The sequence below is a fragment of the Malus domestica genome, chromosome 13, assembly GCF_042453785.1.
Source record: "Malus domestica chromosome 13, GDT2T_hap1".
NCBI classification, from domain to species: Eukaryota; Viridiplantae; Streptophyta; class Magnoliopsida; order Rosales; family Rosaceae; genus Malus; species Malus domestica.
In genome coordinates this window covers 15,347,596-15,367,919 of record NC_091673.1, presented here as the reverse complement: position 1 = coordinate 15,367,919, position 20,324 = coordinate 15,347,596, and the positions used below count along the sequence as shown (strand labels likewise).

Sequence of the window (20,324 nt, the reverse complement as noted above, 5' to 3'; positions counted from 1 at the left end):
TTATTTTAATATCGTAGTTTAATTTAATTAACCAATAAATTAAAGAACAAACTTAAAATAATAAATTATTGAGGGGTTATTTTTTAGCCCCCTTCGGTTGGAGATGGTATACAAATATGGCATGACACTTTTCATTAAAAAAAAATTTCTTGAAGATCTATAGTCTGAACAAGGGCTAAACATAGCCCTTTCGGTTGGAGATGACCTACCATTAGACACATTTGGGCTTTCAAAAATTGGGCTGGCTTGCTGTCTTTCTTATTCCAGCTCGCTAGCCATTTGGTTGATTTATGGCCCAATGAGTCCCAAATTTTTTGGCCCAGCCCTCTATTGGAGATGAGTTTTGTGTCAAAACGAGCCACGTTTTGGCCTATGGCCCTTTGCCCGGCTTAGTTGGAGATTACCTTAATAGAATGGATAGCCCACCTATATCATTCAGAATATAAACTTAAAATTAAATCAACAATTACGGATTATAAGCTTTAAATTTTTAGATATATCTCTAGCACTTGCGTATGAACCACGCCTAAGTGGCATCTTCATTAGAGGTTTACCTTCTGGGTAAACCATTAATAAAATTATGAGTAATACTTAAGTTCAAATCGGAGTTATGCCCAGCTGCAGGACAATACCATATGATTACTTCAACATGAAAACAAAATCACAAAGAGGGATATGTGATGAAAACCTGCTCTCCAACAAAAATAATTGAAGACTGCGGTGCATCAGACTGTAATAAGGACAGCAAGGCTTTGTTCCTTCTGTTTTTACGGCATATCTGTTAAGTATTAACAGAATTAGCATATTCGAAATCTATCATTATGAACAAAGACATCTCTTATGTAATGTGACTGAAGACAATTGTTGAAAAAAGTACTGAAAAAGCAGATGTATAACATGACTACATGATTCAATGACAAGTAAACCAGAAAGAAGGATGGAGTCGGCTGCATAATTAAGAATTTTCTTACAACAAATCTATGCTGTAAAAACATAACGGCATAGGCTAAACTGGATTGACATGGACATGAATTGCATCATTCTGTAAAACACATACATACTATTAGGACACATGAAACTAGGGAGCATTGTATGAAACCCGTATAAAGGTGACATGGAACTAGAACTACATCAGCAAACCTTGGTCCATTTCTGTTGTATACATTCATGTAAAAATCGTCTGTGCTAAGGGATGGAAGCACTAGCAAAAACAGTCTGTCGGGTATTGATTGAAAAGTAGGATGTCAAAAGTTTTCAAAGAGAAGTAACTTGTTTGGAGCTGAGCATGAAATCAACCTAACCAAACAGTGAATATAAGACGTTAGTTCATTATTCTCAGATAAACTTGATTAACCTTTTGGACAATATATCACTCTACTCATAAAAGTCTCATCTGCCACACAAAACTAGCTAAATGAGCAATTAAACCCCAAATTGCATTCCAAATTACCTCATCAATTACCAGCACTAGCATCGATTCAAGCTTAATCATCTGTTTCTCAAGCATTTGGACAAACTCCCAATGGTTGCCACCACAATAGTAGGGGGCTCCGCCTGAAACAGCATTGATGCACCGATTAAACCACATCATTCAAATACAATATCTCTTCGTAACAGCATACAACTACAGAAACCTAAGTCATAGAAAACATGTAAAACAAAATGAACAATATAAACTAAAATGCAGCACTTTTAACCAACTCTTGTGCCTGGTCAACATTCCTCCATCTAAAAACGCCATAATAGTACACAATTTCTGCTCCAATTCAACTTCCTTAGGCTTCGCGGCCAACATCCGAGCAACCTTCGTAACCTTGCACATAAAATACGCATATATTCATCATCTTGAACTCACTTACGCAAAATAAGCATAATTTACTCCATACAAAGTGCAAATGCAATGCAGCCATTTTTAATCAGTGCAAGAGAATCGAACACCGAAAGTCTTACTTGCATCCCAAGTTCCCCAGTGGGGACCACAACGAGAGCTTGAACAGCCGATCTCCGAGTGTTCATAGCAGAAAATATCAAAAGTAGGTACGTCAGCGTCTTCCTAGAACCTGTCTAATTACCAAAAATCACATAACAAGATTCAAACTTTGGCTACAAAACACACCTACGGCACCAAAATTTTGACCTGCGCGTGGAGTATGCAGTCGCAGCCAAAAAATAGAGTCGGCAGAGCCTGCATACGGGCGTCGGCGCGACGAACCCTAGTTCTTCCATTATGTAAAGCATGTGGTTGGCACGTGGGATTGGCAGATTTAACAGACAGTGAGGGGTTCTTGTTCGGATTCGGCATCGGTGGCGACAAGGGTAGTGTTGAGAATGGCCTGTAATGGACGACAACTAGATACGACGCCGTTGAAGGAGAAGAGCCTAGGGTTAGGGTTTAGTGAGGGAAAGGGAAAATGGGCATGGCGGGGATTCCGAGTTGGCAGTAGGAGTGGAAGATGGAGGAGCTGAGTAGCTGAAAGCGTAGCCATTGACAGAGAAACATTGAGCCTTGTAGAGGGAAGATAACGTATATAAGCGGAAAAACGATACGGTGTCGTATTCGTGTCCGTTTTCTTTTAATTTTGTAATAAATAATAGAAAATTGGAGTGAGAAGCGAAATGGTCAGGGAGAAACACGTCAGCTTGAAGGAGTATGGTTGGAGCAGAAGGAAAGAGATCCTCTCCGGATTTCTTCCACTAAGGCTACTAAATAGAGATCTTGCTGGTTGGAGTTGTTGGACGGTCAATCCAATGACGAGTCATCCCTCATTAAGCTTTAATCAAATCTAACATCATTGGCCTATTCCAATAGGCCCTTCCACTTTACCACATGTTGTAATCATTTTCACGCACCTTTTAGAATGTGGAGATACACAAACTCGCTTACTTGTAAAACAACAAACAACTTAAGGACCAATGAGGTGATGGTTAAAGGTTATCTGACACTTAAGTTAGTAAGTAATATTTGAGATTCAAAGACTAGACAAAATAATAAGTGTACGATAATTAAGTTACTAGAGATGAACTCTAAATGAGTATTTATACCAGTCAAGAAATAGTTTTTTTACGATAATCCGTATTAAACTATGAGAATCCCTGAGACGTCTAGAGTAGATAGTGCATCCTCTTAGGACTATGATTACTTGCGGCGCACGTTAATCTTTAGATTGTAGGAATTTCAAGAATATAGGGAAATTGAATGATTCCATATCGGATCAGGTTTTCGTACCTTGCGAAACAAACATGGTCAATCTCAATGAAATCGATGGACTTCGTCCACTACTTTGCAACAAAATGATGGCCGCATCGTTGATCCGTATGTGCAACATTGTGATGAAAGTTGTTGAGTCAATGATCAAACTTCCAAAGTAGTTGTATTTTAATCAGCCTTACACCGACCCTAGAATATCATGATCTCACACAATATTTCTTCCAAAGTCCTTTTTATTTTGGAAAATCTCATTTTTTTTTATCACTAAAAACTACCATGTCGTTGAAGAATCAAGATCAGTACTACACTAATTAATGGATCATCTTAAAAAGAAAAACCAAAGTTAGGATAATGGAGGGTTTTTTTTCCCCATCAAATGTTAGTTTTTTTTATTTTTTTTATTTTTTTGGAGAGAAATACGATATTTTGATATTCATTGCAAACAAAGCAATAATACAAGGACAAATTGACAACAAACTGAGGGTAGTGTGCATATTGGGCCTCGATAAAACCTTGTCGAAGAACCCAGTCTAGGAAAAAAAGTGTCTCGCACAACGAAAGGAACTATCCCCAAATGTCAATACATAAACAAATTAAAAGAAATCCCTAAGCAAATCATGGGAATCTTCCACCCACCAAACATGTAGCGTATAACCATTGATGTGATGTGAGCGTCAACCTGTGGCAAAGCATGAGACCATGGCTTCCATAGTCCTTTCCACACGTTGCAAAACTAGCTTGAACCACCAGCTGAAAATATCTCCAACAACTTAGGGGTAACTCGACGCCAAACAACGTATACAATCTTCAGACATGCACTCTCCTAGAGAACCTAAGGAGACCTAGGAACCCTATAGAGCAATTTTCCTAGGAATACCAGGACTAAACAATGAAAACTAAATTAAACTAAAATTACAAAAACTCGCCCGAAGCGAAACAAAGGGAAAGAAACCAAGAAGGGAACCACAATCTGGCACACCCAGCTAGGGCTGGAAAAAAATCCCAAAAATCCCAAACCAAACCGAAAGTTTTGGTATGGGATTCGGTTTTGCATTTCATTTTTTCGGTATTCCCATACCGAACCAAAATATATATATATATATATATTATTTTTTAATTATAAGAAAATTATTTGAACCGTTCACCGTTTTAGATTTAATATGTGCCGTTGATTTGTTTTAGGTCAGATCCATTTCACAGTTCCGTTCCATTTTCATCCATCTAACTCCAAGCACAGCACATCCTAGCCCCTGGGCGTCTTTCACCGACCCCTCATCTCTCATCTGTCTGTGTCGAATTCTGGCCAACCACTGGCCCACCACCACACCACACAGCCTTCCTTCACCACACAGCCACCGCTCTCTCTCACAATCTCTCTCTCGGGCGATTTTCTCTCGCGATCTCTCTCACCACCACACCGAGTCCGAGTCTCACTCTCACCCCAAATTAGGTAATTAATTTAGTGTTTTGAAATCTAATTTCTGTTGGTAGATTATGCTTTGAAGTTTTCAAATGGTTTTAAGATTTAATTTTTGGTTTTGTTATTCCGTAAACTGACTATTTTTGTTTTCTTGTTTGATTTTATTAAAAGGTTATCTTAATTCTGGCTCCATATCTTTCGTTGGTGCTTTGATCTCTTTATTGCTCATATCTTCCTTCATGTTGCATCTTTATTATTGCTCATTTCTTCTTTCATGTTTGAGGGTTCCTTTGCATATGGACTGGGATATTAGTTTTGCTACAAGGTCCTCTATTCTTTGTTGATCGCTATTGAAACGTACACACATAAAAAGGATGGGTGAATCGAGATCACTCAGTTTCAATTCTTTTTTGTTAACATCGTAACATTTTAGACAAAAGTGAATATAAATTTTTTCATGAAAGGATTAGTTGAGCGAGCAACATCCTTGAAATTGACGAATATGTGAGAGTCCCATTGAGTTACTGCTAGTGACCAAATGTAGATGTTATGCAAATGGATGGGAATGGCATTTACAGTAAAACGTTTAGATCCTCGTCCTCGTTTAAACATTAAGCTTAATGATAATGATTTGTAGATTTACTTGTTTATCACAGATTTGTGCACAGATAGGCAGTGGGCAGTGGGCAGATTGGTTATATACTATGAAAGTATGAAACTACGTCAAATTGGGATTATTGTGGCAATGGGTAGACTGGTTATATATTAGCAACATGCATGCATATGAAACCATTTTGGGATTCAAATGGGCATTATTGTGGCAGTGGGCAGATTGTTACTTTGGTTATATATTAGCAGCATGCATGCATATGAAACTATGTCAAATTGGGTCCAAAAGCCCAAAACCATTTTGGGATTCCCGATTTGCCCGGAAATCCCGAAATTATTTCGGGATTCCCGAAAATTGGGATTCCCGAAAATTTGGTTTGGAATCGGTATTAAAATTGGAAATCCCAAAAATTTCGGTTTGGGAATCGGGACAAGGGTTTCGGTATGAGATCCCATACCGAACCACCCCTACACCCAGCCAGTGGGATACCGGCATCCACACACCAAAACCAAACAGTAACACCGATTCGGACCTAAAAACAAGGAGACACATGAGGGTAAGGTATGGATCTGAAGGTTGGGCGGGAGGGAGAACACGAGATGGGAGCAGGAAGGTGGAGGGCTGAACACGGGATGGCTAGGAGAGAAAGAGAGGAAGGCTAGGAGAAGAAGGAGATGAGGGACTGGTTGCCCACCGGCCCCCAGCCTTAGCTAGAGGCGGAGGCTAGGGTTTTTTAGGGGAGACAACAGAGAGGACTAGTTTTTTCTTCTCATTTTCACTAGTAATTGCCTATATAAGAAAGTTGAAGTGTGAAATTGTCATTTCCTCCCCCACACTACTTTTGGTTAAGTTAATTTTACTTATAAACACTTATTAGAAATATGAGCTGCAATTATTATGCCGAACATTACTTTGTTGTAAGAACCCACTTTTTAAGCACTTTTAAATAAGGGGTATGATATCCACACACCGTATTTTACTTCTCACACACCTTTTTAATTTTCGACCGTCAGATCGGATGAATTGAAAAAGATAAACGGACATAAATTATCATGGGGTGTGTGAGAAGTGAAATGGGATGTGTAGATAGCACATCCCTTAAATAATTATGCTGAACATCACTTTCAATTGTAAGAACGCGTTTTTAGTTATTTCCACTAGACAATAAGACTTGTTTGGTTTTTTGGTAAGAAAATTGCAAAGTTAGTGGGTTGCTAGAAAACTTGACTTGACTTTGCCATTGCCAGCAATAAACCAAAACCAAATGACCAAATGAAAAAGAAAAAAAATGTAAGAACTAGATAATATTGAGACTGGTTATATTTTTAGGAAAACTAAAAAAAATGATTTAAAACTTTTGAGTTTTAACAATAATGACAAAATAAAAAATGAAATAACTAGTATTATAATTAATTTTTTAATATTAAAATGTAATTTTTTGTTAAAATAAATAATGCCCGCAAATTTTTCGTTAAATTTCCATATATTTTTCTCATCAATCAAGCATCTGATTCCATCGAACCAAAGCGTGTGAATCGGTGTTTTGCTTTGCTGCTGCGTTTTGTGATCCTCTTTTCCTCTCTCTCCTCCCTAAAATTCCTTACTTTGACCCTTTACTCTTTCATTCCCACCCCCCCCCCCCCCCCAAACAAGACTTTTCTAGGGTTCCCTCTCTTCTTCCTCCTCACACCATTCACCCCCACCTCCTCCATAAACCTCTCTTCCCCTCCGCATTGCTAAAAAATGGCGTCTTTAGCTCCCTCTTCTTCTCTTAACCCAAAACCAGTCTCAGCTGCGCCTTCGTCCTCCCCGGATCTTCTCGACGACTCCAACGAAGACTCCTGCAGCATCTGCCTCGAGCCCTTCAACTGCGACGACCCAGCAACTGTATGATCCTTGAAAACCTGAAAAGCCTGTGTATTTTTGTAGAACTCAGTGTTTTGTGCTTACCCAACTGACAGTCTTTACTGGGTCAGTCTTGTAATGCTGATTGGGATTTTGAATTTAAGATCGCTTTCGGTGGTCTGATTATAGTGCTTGCTTTTGCGATTTCTGATTGTGTGATTCTTTTTGGTAGCTGAAATAAACTGTGATCTATTTGTCAATTAGGATAATTTGTTTTATTTTAGCCGAATTTTTGGGGTTCTTTCGGTTGCTGAGAAACATGGTTGATGGAAAAACAATCTGTAATCTTGTGTTTGATTTGATGTATATTGTTATCATAAAGCATGATGATTCGGTGAAGTATATTCTTTATTAACAATCTTTCGGATTGTTTGGTGGGATGTAATAGAGATGAACGAGCGAGAATGCACAGTGATGATTGTGATCATGCTAAAGTTATTTCACGAAAACTAGTTATCTTGTATTTGTTGTTGTACCAAATCACTGTAGCACAGAATGGATACTAGATATCTTGTGTATGTTCTTTGTCTGCAAGTATTTCACTCGTAGATTTAGACGTTTATCTGAGTGTTTAACCCTTAGAATTTCTTCTTGTTTCAGATAACCAGCTGCAAACACGAATATCATCTTCACTGTATATTAGAATGGTAACCCCACTTTACGTTATATATAGGTTAATGTCTTAATTATATCCATCCTCCTTGGTCTACCCATGAAAATTTGTAATTTGCTGTTTCTTAATTGAGACTGGTTTTTTCTTATTGATCTTGATATTCTTTTAGGTCACAAAGAAGTAAAGAATGCCCAATTTGTTGGCAGTTATTTTCCCTGAAGGATCCTGCTTGGTATGTAACTTTCTCTAACTCATGCATGTGATACTTCTTGATTTCTTTCTGTTATGTTTCAATGAAATTTTTATTTTTTGGCGTAGCCAAGGGCTTCTAACTGCTATACAAAATGAGAGGAACTCAAGGTCAAGAAAAACATCTTCCATGGCACCCCAAACTTATCATTCATCTGAGGACTTTGATGTTGAGCACGTGAGTTTTTATAACAAATTTGGTAATACTTAATTTTTCTTGCTGAGAACGGCTTTCATTGACAGCCAACTTGAACTTTTCAGGAATCTTTCTCAGATGACTCCGATTTGGATGAGCGCATCATGCAGCATCTTGCTGCTGCTTCTAGCAGAGCTCGTTATGCTCGCAGAAGGGAAAGACAGAGATCATCTGGGCTAGGTCCTTCCCATGTTTTTGTTTTTTCCAATCATGAAAATGTGCCTGGTTTCCAGCAAACATACCCAATTTCTCCAAAAGATTCGCCAACTTCTCAAAGACCATCAGTTATTCAATCTCCACCATCTTTTATCTGCAGTACTGCTGCCAATAGTGATATCCCTTACAAACCAAGGTATGCAACTAAGGCCAAAAGTTATTCCCTAATGTGGATGCACTTTAAATTTTATTTTATTCTAGTACATACACAAGAAGTGGATATATGTTCCAACTCATGGATGCAAAATGAATATTTTGCAAAAAGTTACTGCTTGTGCTGGTCACCTGGAATGTAGTTTGCAATATAATATGAAGTGCATAGATAGAAGGTGTTATCTCGTGGCACATGAATATGATTTAAGCTTGTTTTGTCATCTTTGTTGTCTATAGTATTCATCTCTTCTTTTTATCTTCCGGTGGCTTACCATTTCCTGGTCATTCCAGAGTGCTTTATGGCCGACCATCACCTGATGGTCCACACAGACCAAGCCCATCCGAGACTATCAATTTGCCTGATTCTATCAAATCCACGTTGTCTGCTGCCTCAGCAAGGTAGAAATTATACTGCTGTACTTCACTTTGAAGTTGATGTTGACTCCTTATACTCATATTTGAAAATTGTGAAAGATACAAAGAGTCAATCTCAAGAAGCACTCGAGGCTTTAAGGAAAAGCTACTTGCTCGTAACAACTCAGTCAAGGAGCTGAGCAAAGGAGTTCAACGTGAGATGAATGCAGGAATTGCTGGTGTTGCAAGAATGTTTGAGCGCTTCGACCTTACTCCAAAGAAACCTGGAGCCCCTACTCCTGTTTCTGGCCCTAGCGGAGGAGGGACTTCAAACTTATCCTTCAAGGGAAAAGGTGTGCTAGAGACTGTTATTGTTCATTCTTGTAATAATAATGGGAGAGTTGGTGATGAAAGTTCAGATGCACCCTCTGGTGTCAAAGCTGCTACGGCAGACCGAGTTGAAGTTTCTTCTGCACAGGTTCTATAAATTTACATTTTGGACCATTTTTTTTTATTGATTGATTGTTGCTAGATAATATTGAAATCTGAAACCATTTTTTTCAAAATATAGAACCAAGAACAACATTTTGATACAAAGAAGCCTTCTCAAATGTGCATTATCATTTCATTTGCCCAACTTTATTTCCGTTTGTATTACATGTGAAGCAACACCTAACGTATACCTGCTTTTCTTGCAGAGCGGACACTGATGCCATACGGAGTTTGGATTTGGCTCAACTCCTAATGGTTTGTGTTTTAACCTCCAAAGTGCACGGCCTGTGTTTTAACTGCCAAGCATTAGACACCTCAGCAAGTGACGTTATGCGAAGAGCCAAACCGCTGGTTGGTTTTGCGTCCTGCTCGTTGCCTATTTATGCAAACATAGAAACCGCAGTTGATGAGTTATTTCTCCTGACCTGCACATTTTCCTTTCCTTTGTTGCTTCGTATTTAAGTGGATTCTGGTGGGAATTCCTAATATATATATAGCAGTTGTCGCAACTGCTTGAACTTATTTTATAACATACATGTCCTGCGAGTTTTGTTTTCATTCGTCCTGGAAGCTATCAATAAAATTATTTAATTAAAAACTAATGATTTCAAACCAAAAGTGATTACTGGTGTGACCTTGAATAAGTTTCTTCTGCTTGAGTTCAGTTAAGCAGGCATCTGCACCCCAACAATCTTCATATAAAGTATTTTCTACGGTAGCACCATCAATGTCGCATAACAGAGCAGCGCCCAAAACCACGGCAATTCCCACCATACAAAATGAGTTAAATGATCAATTATGAAACCCTTGGAAGCTACATACCAAAAGTGGGCGCGACGAACCAACCAAACTAAACCTGACGGATAAATTAGGAATACATAAACAAAAACAGGGGAATGTGATTGCAAAATATTGTTGGATTCTTGGGTAAAATATGAAATGGGAAACAAAGCTAATGGCGGGACATGCCCCAGTCGTAAAGACATAACACGCGAAAACTTCAAACTAGCTGAGATATATCATGCCGAAACTCGGGCTTCTTCATAACCTTATTCACAAACTAAACTCAACAGAACTCGATTATTAAGGATGCAGATGGATGACATGTCTCATCATATAGATCAAGCACTGTGTAAATTGTCATAAAAACGAAGAGCTCTAGATCTGTCCCAAAATTACATCCCCGCCAGAAACCTTGAAGTCTGATGGGACTTCCTCCACATTTAGAGTTTTTACCTTCCCGTCGACCACATAAGCTGACCATCTGCATCAAGAGACCAAAAACACTCAATTTCAAAGCACAAAAACAAATACAACTGATGGTTATTACCTTTGAGAGCGGTGTCCAAGCAAAGCACCACTGAGATCTTTATCCAATTCCAAGCTTTTGTGGAAGCTGCCATCGAAGTCCCCATAGAACTCAATCTATTTAACCAAATTTCAAATAAGAAAACTGATGATGCAATAATTTACATTGAATCAATACAGCACTGTTGCTCAACTTTGAAGGAATTGCCAGATGCGGTTTGTACCATGTACAAGTGAAAAGAGTAATCCAACTTAAACTACTTGAGACTAACAAAGAAATTAAAAATTCACCTTTATAAAAACCTCGATTGTTCTCCAAGTAAGTTAGCCTCGAGACTGACTCATGAACTCTTATAAGCTAGCCGCTTAGACAAGGAATGCAACTAGCTACAATTTGGAATTTGATTTTAGGATTGAAGATTCAGACATCCATCTATCTACTTTTGATTCAATTGAAATCATTAAGAGCAGCGTAACCTGAAAACGTACTTATTTCGAAAAACAAAAGGGCAGTACTCAATATAAAGAGAAAACTTACAGCTTCTTTGGCTTCAAGGTTGTTTGCCCAGCCCTTCATAACATATGGATCATTCACAGCTACACAAATCACAGAGTCAACCCCTTTAGCCTTAAACTTATCAATTTGGTTCTTGTAACTAGGCACGTGTTGCGCAGAACAAACACCAGTGAAGGCACCCTGACATATCGAAAACAAAATAACCACATAAATTCCTCTACTAGAAACTCACAAGATTCAAAAGTTCAGTGCTTTTGATTCATAATTTACTCATTTTTTCAGTGTTTTACTGACCCTAAATTTGGCATTTCTCACTAACATATATCTAATTACATCAAACGTATGATATAAACAGAGAGATTAACTTACAGGGAGTCCAAAGATGACGACTTTCTTGCCCTGAAACACAATTTTCACAAAATATTGAGCCTCCAGAATCTTGAAATTTTACTGAAACCAGAAAGCTAATAGAAAAATTAAATAACTGAAAAATAAAACCTTGAAAATGTCTTTGAGAGGAGTGGTGGCGAAGTTGGAGGAGACACCTTCGTCCCAGGTGCGAGCTTTCTGGAGGGAAACATTGGGTGCGGCGGAGACTAAGTCGGTCCCGACTGCAGCCGCCGCGTAGGCTCTTGATTGAGCTCCGATTTGGAAGCCTCTGACCACTGATTTCATTGCGGAGAAGCTCGTTCGCTTCAGAAGTGTGGACGCCATTGCTGAGTGCTGAGCAGCTGAGTCGACTCACTCGATTCGTTTCGCTTTGTTGGTAAGTTGTTCCCCAATTGGAGGAAGGTGGCGATTGTAACGACCTATCAGAGGAGAGAGCCCTAAGATAACGGTCTGGATGGTTCTACTCACTTGGGCTGGGAGTCACGTCTGGATCATTCATGGGCCGAAATGCGAAACAACGTCGTTTTGGAGTTTCCAAAAAAATTAAAAAAAAACAACGTTGTTTTGGTCTTCGGAATGGGCATCTCATTTTCTCCTCAGCACGAATCGGTTTGTTTCTGTCCATCGATTTTGTTTTGATTTTTTTTTTCTTTGGAGTATATCGATATTTTTATATTAAGAAGAGGGAGAGTTCGGCGAAACCATATAATTGGTAGCCTAATTTGGTATTGAATTCCCTGTCCACGATATTCGAACCTAAAACCTCTTACTTCAAAGTGAGAAGGAATACCACCAGATCGTAGTATTGAGTATCTTGTTTTGATTGTCACAGCCCGTCCCAAATTATTATTATCAGTGATGTAAAATGACGATTTTATCCTTGGATATTGAAATTTTAGTGTGTGTGAGACTTATTTTGGAGACTTAGATGTTATTTCCTTGGTTGGGTGGTGACCATGTGGAGCTCACACATAACACACGCACCCTCTCTCTTCTCTCCCGTGCTCTCTCATCTCTCGGACTCTCTCTCTTTCCCTCACGTACGGACAAGTAACAAAGCTCACACTCATGCACGGATCGACATTCTAAAGGTGAGATTCTCGTTCCTTGCAAGCCCCTGAGTACATCTATACTATTCTTAGGACTTGAAACCGTGAAAAACCCGAGAAACCCTAACCCCGATTTTGTGCATTGTTCATGCACACGTAAAATCTTGTGTTTCAGGGAATTTTCAGGACATAGGAAGCTTTAGGACGTCCTTGTGAGGCTCGGAGAAGAAAAAATAGAGTGAATTGGACGTCGGAGGACTGAAATCGAAGCACTACAAGTTTGGCCGAAATTATCGAGCTTGCTCAGGCGTGATTCAATGGTTTTCGAGGCTTCAAATAGGTATAACGTTGTTCCTCTCATCTTCAGCTTTCCAATGGTTCAAGTTTCATGAAAAATGGTGAAGAAACGAAGGAGAATAAGTGTTTTAAAGTTTTACCCAGTTTCAGGCGTCGACGACGGTCGCCGGAGGTTCAAGGTTAGGGATGACGGAATATTCCGTCAAGTTTGACGGAATATTCCGTCAAGTTTGACGGAATATTCCACGACGTCAGTTAAATTTAACAGATTTTGTTACTATTTGACGAAATATTCCACGGAATATTCCTGATGGTGTTGACTGATACCGTCAGTATGCCTGTTACGTGGCCGCGCGTGGGGGCGCATATTGCCGTGCCTTGGCCGGTGCGTGGCGGCGGGTGGGATGTCAGAAAATTATTCTAAAAATATGGGGATGTTCGTGGAGTTGTGTAGGTCATTGTGGTATATTCAAATACCAAAATTGAGCATTGTATGAGAAGTTATTAGCTAGTTTTACCTATGTTCTTTAAATAACGTTTTTTATAGTTAATTCGCATATAGGTGAGACTTATCCCAAGAACGAGCGTGTTCAAGGGAGACTCGGGGGCTACGACCCTTCGACATACCAGTGAGTGGGCTTTTGGTTTTCAGTATATATTTATATACTTGATATTTTCCCAGAAATATGTGTTTAAATGAAAGTATGTCGTAAATGCCATGCATATAAGTATAATTCGTATATGAATTGGTAAATGATGCTTTATATATATATATATATATATATATATATATATATATATATATATATGGTGCTGTGGACGCTCAGGCAAGCTCAGGTGAGTTATGTTTGGTTATGTGAATTGTCAATGATGTGATATGTAATTGAATAATGTTGAGCTCATAAAACTGCACCTAGGGTGATTGTGATTTAGCCAGAGATATGGCACAGACCTGTTTATTATGTCACCTCCCGCACCATATGCTCATATTGGATCGAATTTAAGTGCACAGTCTTGTCGCATAGACCATCTTAGGTGGTTCCGACTCGTAGGTGACTAGCGATTTATCGCCCAGCTATTATGTGAGAGTAGTATTGAGTATAATTAGATCACACCCATTATTGTCGTACAGACCTTTTCCTTTGGTTCTAACTCTTGTGCAGTATGTTGCCGTATAGGTCATTGTAGTGACTCTGGCTAGATTGATTTTGAGCTATGAATTCAGCCGTACAGACTACCACAGGGGTTTCGGCTAACATGTTATATTTATATGAAATTATTCTTACCTAAATTGCTTACTCTGTTATATCTTGGCATGGCATACATATAAATATGATTATGTGAAGCATGATTTGAATTGATATAATTTCATAGGGTAAACTGTCGGTTTACCCCCTGAACTTTCACCTCACTTTCGATTTCCCCCCTGAATTTTTCTATTGGAAAATTAAGGACTCAAACTAATTTTTTTAGCCAATTTGCCCCCTACCGTTAGTTTTTCATATATTCCATCCATATTTCCGTTAAATGAGACCATGTGCATAACATGTAAGGATAGTTAAGTCATTTCAATTTAAAAATGATTAAAAACTGAAAATAAATAATAATAATAATAATAATTTTTCCTCTATTTTTTTCCGCTAATTCCTATCCTCAATTTTAATTTTCCCTCTCATTCCTATGCATGAAAAATAACATATGGTGTTATTGTCTTCATAAGTAGCTAAGTTAATCTTTTTTTGAAGCATGTACTACCATTTTTATTTTCTCTAACAAATTAATAATTTGACAAATGCTCATGGTGTTATTGTCTCCAAAGCAGTGCATTAATATAAGAAACATGTCCATAAAAAAGACTAGGGTTTCTTATATTAATGCACTGCTTTTGAGACAATAGCACCATTAGCATTTGTCAAATTATTAATTTGTTAGAGAAAATAAAAATGGTAGACAATAACACCATATGTCATTTCTCATGCATATGAATGAGAGGGAAAAATAAAATCGAGGATAGGAATTAGCGGGAAAAAATAGAGGGAAAGTTTTGCTTTTTTTATTATTTTCAGTTTTTTAATCATTTTTAAGAGTGAAGTAACTTAACTACCCCCACATGTTGTGCACATGGTCTCACTTAACGGAAATATGGATGGAATATATGAAAAACTAACGGTAGGGGGCAAATTGGCTAAAAAAATTAGTTTGAGTCCTTAATTTTCCAATGGAAAAGTTCAGGGGGGAAATCGAAAGTGAGGTGAAAGTTCAGGGGGTAAACCGACAGTTTACTCTAATTTCATATATATTTATGTATATGCATATATCTTGATTCTGAGAAAAATTATATATGTTTTATAGCGAGGGGTTAGATATGTTGATAAATGAAATGGTTTTGTAAAACATTTGTTTTTGCCCACTCACGTTTTCTGTTTTGCTCCCCTCCAGGTTTTAAGTAAGTTTGCAATTGCTGGGTGCGAGGACTTCGACGGTTCTGACCTATCTAAATAATTGTAAAACATCTTATGGTACTGTATAATTAGTACTTGTCCTACTGGACTGCACCTAGACTTTATATGCTCTGATTAGGAGTGTTTACTTTTGTATCTTACTCCTAACACTTCCTGTTTAGTAGTGCACTCTAGTTGTTTCGGTTTTTAATTATTCATATAATTCTTATCTTCATTGTTTTCGCACTGTGCACATGGCTACGTCACTCTCACGTGACGGCCAGCATGCCTTGATCTCGGTCGGGGTGTGTCATTGATCTAATAAACTTAGAATTCGGAAAAAAAATCAGAATTTAAAATTCATATGCACCAGTTTTCTTATTTAGATTAAAATTCATATGCACCAATTTTCTAAAAAATCAGAATTTAAAATTCATATGCACCAATTTTCTTATTTAGATTCATTAACGTAATAATTTAGAACTTTTGCATGAAAAAAAAATTTTGAAATTTGAGACCTCCAATTTCCAAGTCTAATTCTATGTAAATCTTTGTCATTTTCTAATTTCTATGAGAGTAAGCTTAAAATTCCGCATATTAATGACTACACATGAAATTCCGCATTCAAAATTTCATTATTCTTTTAGGTTAATCAAACAAAAAAACTCACTAATTCTAGAAAAACAAATTCTGTCATTTCTATTTCCATCATTTTGGAATTTTTTTAGTAATTTTAAATTTCCTCATCCAAACACAGTGTAAAATTTAAAAAATGAAAGGAAAAGTGCAGGAAAATAACTTTTCTTAGGTATTGGTTTAGTCGAAACGTCTTTTTGATTACAATAATTTATTTACAAGTTTGTATTTTAACATAGAAAATATTTGGTTCCTTACGTGTAAAAAGTCGTTCATTCTTGTAAACAAATGATAATTTGCTATGTGTGCATAAAGTTTTTTCTAGACTAATAATTTACTGTCACATATGTTTCAAATTTGTGAATTGCAGGTAAGGAGAAATGATTTCTTACGCTAAAACAATGTCCAAGCCAAAATTTCGTATGCCACCTCGTCTTTAGTATTTACGACAACAAAATTACGAGGCAAAAAACGGAAGGGGATCCCTCCGGACCCAAATATATTGAGCCTGCTGAGTAAGGGATCCGGGCCGTTGAAATTTGATTTAACGGCTACAATTATTATAACTATTAGAGGGCCCCTGTTTGTAGTCATTTGATCAAATTTCAATGGTTCGAATCCCTTACTCAGTAATAGGCTCAGTTTTATTAGGTTCGGAGGGGATACGGTTCCGCAACAAACAATTTCATCTGAACATATTGAATTTTTGGCGGGGAATGAAATACAACACATTTAAAAAAAAAAACTCGTTGATCAACCGTGCTTACACCCGTCCTCATGTAATCTATATAAACAACGAAATAAATCGACTAGAAACAAAATTCAAAGTGTATCAAAAGAAATCTCAAGAGTTGTCTCAAATTCCTAAGCCTAAGACTCCTGACATCTATTGATGAGTCGATATTATGCTATATATTTTACTTTACTTTTAGTTATAATTTATTGATTATTTTAGTGAAATTTTGATACCTTGATTGATATTCTCAATGTAGGACATTCAACTTCCTCTTGATCAATTTTTGATCAAATGGACGAGTTTTGAAGTAATTCTAATTGAAGGATGTTCGTGTAAAAGTTTCAGATTTTTCTACTAGGTAGATAATTTATGGTGATGAAATAAAGAAAGCAGTGCGTAGTGCTCTCAAAGTGACATTTTGGGGTTAATTAAGCTTTTTGGTGTCTAAGAAGGTGTCTTGACAACGGCCTATATGTTCAGGATATCTCAAGCTTTAAAAAAAGTCATTTGGGTCTTTTTATTAAATTCGTTATTATTATTTTAAATTTCAAAATCAAACCCTTTCCAAACTTTGTTTTAAATAGTCAATTAAGAAATATTATTCTTGTGGAAACACCTTGCATGAGTATTCTTACTACAATTATCTTGTTTCTTACTACAACTACCTTATTCTTGTAGCGATGCTTGTTTTATTCTACAACTAGATTCGACCCTGGATGAGGTCAGAGACTCGACGGACCAAAGTAACCCACAACCGACAGCTGCAGTCCAAGTGCTATACAAAGCACCACGAATCTCAGGTCCCTGAAATTAAAAAATCATAGGAAATGGTCAAGTTTCATTCATAACTAAACATGCAAGGAAATCATCACAGAAAAAAGAAAAGAATCGGATTCCCAGACTGTTGCGTTAGATCGGAGGGAAAGGAGGTTCTTAAGAATCTAAGATGCCACTGTTCGGGCATATTTTCTACGACGACAGATGAATAATTTCACTTTCATGAGTTCATCTCCTACTAACTAGCAATGACAACCGTTCAGTCAGCTACACCGGTGCTAGTCCTGCATTCCCTCCGATCATGGACCATATTGCAAAGTTGGATACGCAATACGAGTAATTCAAATGCATTAAACATCTAAACCCGGCAGCATCATTCATTAAACTAGGCAGTTTGGATAACAACAGGAAATATACAGACAATTGGCAATTGTGTGTGGGAAATACAATCTCTAATGCAGTAAGATCAAACCGAAAACTAAAACATAATCAGTTAAACCGCGATATGAAACTATACTTACTCTTGCTCTGTGCTTGCCACTTGTGTATGCTGGTATACCAACTCCACTGAAAACACAGAGCAACAAGACGAACCAAACCACCCGCAACCACCTCCAAAAATGCCATAACGAACGACCTCTGAGGAGACATCCCAGCAGTGGCAATAGACAACAATAACCCTTCAAAGTTGCAACGCACAATAAAAGAAGCGGACTTAATCCCATCCAAAGCCCTCTTCGCAACATCTTCGGCTTTCATCGCCCCAGACGACTCCGCTATAATGCCAGTCAGCGGCGGCCGCCTCTTGTTCTCTACAACAATTGAATATCAAAATTAGAGCAAAATCACGCGAAGCCACGTTGTCTAGAGCGGATGTGCCCCCCAATGCACCAAAGTTCGAATCTCCCTACCTGCATTTAACATTCCAATGCATCCAAGTTCGAATCCCCCTCCCCATGTTTAGCAGTTTGTATTAGTTTAAAGTAGAATATCGCTCGTACGAAAAATCAAGGCGAAACAATCAAATTCCACGTCCAACATTTACAACTCTTTTACAGTTTTACCTTCAGCGAAACCAGGGGTGTCTGTGTCCGGCGGGAATACAAGAGAAACGTGAATGTCGTGAGAAATCACCTCTTGCTGCAGAGCCTCGCCCAAGCCACGGAGCCCGAACTTGCTGGCGGAGTAGGCCGTGTAGCCGTAGATTCCGACCTGGCCGGCCTGGGATGACATCAGCGCGATCGAGCGGGGCCCACGGTCCTCTCCCTTCTTCATTTCGGGGAGAGCGGCTTTGATCATGTTGAAGCTCCCAATCAGATTGACGTCCACCATGAACCTCACCTCATCCAATCCCTGCTTCTCGAGCTCCTCGGCGACGAACACCCCCTGGTTCACGATCAACAAGTCGATGGGACCCGCCTCCTCCACTGCCTTCAAAACGGCGTCGTAGTCGCGGACGTCGGCGGCGAAGATTGACACGTCGATGCCGGTGGACAGCTGGATGTAGTTCTTTGCTTCCTCGAGCTTGTCGAGGGAGCGCGCGAGGATGGAGACTCTTGCGCCCTCCGTGGCGGCCTGGTGGGCCAGGGCGAGACCGATTCCGCTGGAGCCTCCGGTGATGAACACGTGGCGGTTCTTGATTGGGATATTGACGGGGCAGGGCCGGACTATGACGTAGAGAATGAGGAAAAGGAGGGCGAGCGGGAGGAGGAGGAGGAGGGCGAGGAAGGAGAGGTCCACCATTGACGGAGATTCCAAAGCGTTGATAGTGTGAGTGTTGCGTTGTGTAATTCAGTTAAGTGACTATATTGTGTTCTCCGGCTAAAATATAGGCCGCACAGACCCGGACCGGAAATACATTTTCAGGCCTTGGCCCACCGGAACTGAAATATGGCCAGAGTTTGGGTCTTAAGTTGTCCAACCAGGCCTAATGATATTAATAATTATATTGGAATAAGTTTTATAATTGGTTAGCAATAATAATTTAATTCGATTTCGTTTTAGGGAGAATTGAATTCGAACCTAATACCTGTCATTTACAACTAAAAAATAATACGTAGTACAAAGTGGCGAATCATATGAGACCTTAATTACATACTTTCTACCCACCCTAAGTACTTTCCCAATTAAACTTAGGCTTACACCTCTGAAACTCGATTTCAATCCCACTTTATTCCCTAAAACTCATAGTTCGCCTCATATTGCCCCTGTAACTCGATTTTGATCCTATTATGCCCTCTGAAACTTGAAAGTCGTCTCTATAAAACTCAAAATTCGCTTCACATTACCTTAGATTTGTTCATTTCTTATGTGGGTTTGACTTGGGCGTGCCAGACTAATCAATTTTTTTTTATTATATATTTTTCATCTTTTCAATTTATTTTAAACTTAATATTCTTTGATTGTTGAATGTTAACGCATAATAGAGATTTATAACCAAGTTTATTGCATATGTAACATAGTCTTATTCGATGTTGAGTTCCACATATGTTTCAGAAGGCAACCTATAAGTTTTAGGGAGAAGAGAGAATCCAAGAGTCAAAGTGGAACGAATCTTGAGTTTCAGGGAGTAAAATGGTGACTTTTTTAGTTACATGAGTAAAGTGAGATCAAAATAGAGTTACAGAGTGCATGGCTAAAATTAAGCTTTAAGTTTTTTATTAAATGACTATACCCCTAATATGAAATGACTATTTAGGCCCCAAACTTACTATTCTCAAGCTCTCAAAAGTCAAAATCATTCACTTGAACATAACC

The 20,324-nt window shown here is 38.4% G+C and overlaps 4 protein-coding genes across 6 annotated transcripts; 1 reads left to right on the top strand and 3 right to left on the bottom strand.

Annotated features, from left to right (window-relative positions):
• On the bottom strand, positions 1 to 2,490 carry LOC103453086 (DEAD-box ATP-dependent RNA helicase 58, chloroplastic-like). Of its 3 annotated transcripts, XR_011574674.1 has the most exons (7): positions 2,138 to 2,490; positions 1,951 to 2,064; positions 1,691 to 1,813; positions 1,451 to 1,554; positions 1,141 to 1,296; positions 689 to 1,042; positions 1 to 426 (listed from the first exon to the last, which is right to left on the bottom strand). XR_011574674.1 is itself a non-coding variant. In XM_070810732.1 (5 exons), exons 1-4 carry the CDS (start codon positions 2,300 to 2,302, stop codon positions 1,489 to 1,491), a joined length of 468 nt encoding a protein of 155 aa, XP_070666833.1. In that variant the 5' UTR covers positions 2,303 to 2,490; the 3' UTR covers positions 915 to 1,296; positions 1,451 to 1,488. The 3 variants fall into 3 exon arrangements, 1 of the variants encoding a protein (XP_070666833.1); XR_011574675.1 differs by lacking the exon at positions 1,141 to 1,296 and having other exon boundaries at positions 689 to 778; XM_070810732.1 differs by lacking the exon at positions 1 to 426 and having other exon boundaries at positions 915 to 1,296.
• Positions 2,491 to 6,413: 3,923 nt separating this feature from the next.
• On the top strand, positions 6,414 to 9,946 carry LOC103453085 (E3 ubiquitin-protein ligase RHF1A-like). The gene is made up of 8 exons (XM_008392623.4): positions 6,414 to 7,125; positions 7,744 to 7,790; positions 7,926 to 7,988; positions 8,075 to 8,183; positions 8,267 to 8,553; positions 8,862 to 8,969; positions 9,045 to 9,402; positions 9,623 to 9,946. The coding sequence occupies exons 1-8, from the start codon at positions 6,982 to 6,984 to the stop codon at positions 9,632 to 9,634; spliced, it is 1,128 nt and encodes a 375-aa protein (XP_008390845.1). The 5' UTR covers positions 6,414 to 6,981; the 3' UTR covers positions 9,635 to 9,946.
• A 369-nt stretch (positions 9,947 to 10,315) lies between these two features.
• On the bottom strand, positions 10,316 to 12,138 carry LOC103453084 (peroxiredoxin-2F, mitochondrial-like). Its single transcript, XM_008392622.4, has 5 exons — positions 11,740 to 12,138; positions 11,611 to 11,640; positions 11,263 to 11,421; positions 10,747 to 10,841; positions 10,316 to 10,680 (listed from the first exon to the last, which is right to left on the bottom strand). Exons 1-5 carry the CDS (start codon positions 11,953 to 11,955, stop codon positions 10,575 to 10,577), a joined length of 606 nt encoding a protein of 201 aa, XP_008390844.1. The 5' UTR covers positions 11,956 to 12,138; the 3' UTR covers positions 10,316 to 10,574.
• A 5,213-nt stretch (positions 12,139 to 17,351) lies between these two features.
• Positions 17,352 to 19,483, bottom strand: LOC103453083 (3-dehydrosphinganine reductase TSC10A). The gene is made up of 3 exons (XM_008392621.4): positions 18,632 to 19,483; positions 18,089 to 18,379; positions 17,352 to 17,594 (listed from the first exon to the last, which is right to left on the bottom strand). Exons 1-3 carry the CDS (start codon positions 19,308 to 19,310, stop codon positions 17,587 to 17,589), a joined length of 978 nt encoding a protein of 325 aa, XP_008390843.3. The 5' UTR covers positions 19,311 to 19,483; the 3' UTR covers positions 17,352 to 17,586.
• Between the last annotated feature and the right edge of the window lie 841 nt (positions 19,484 to 20,324).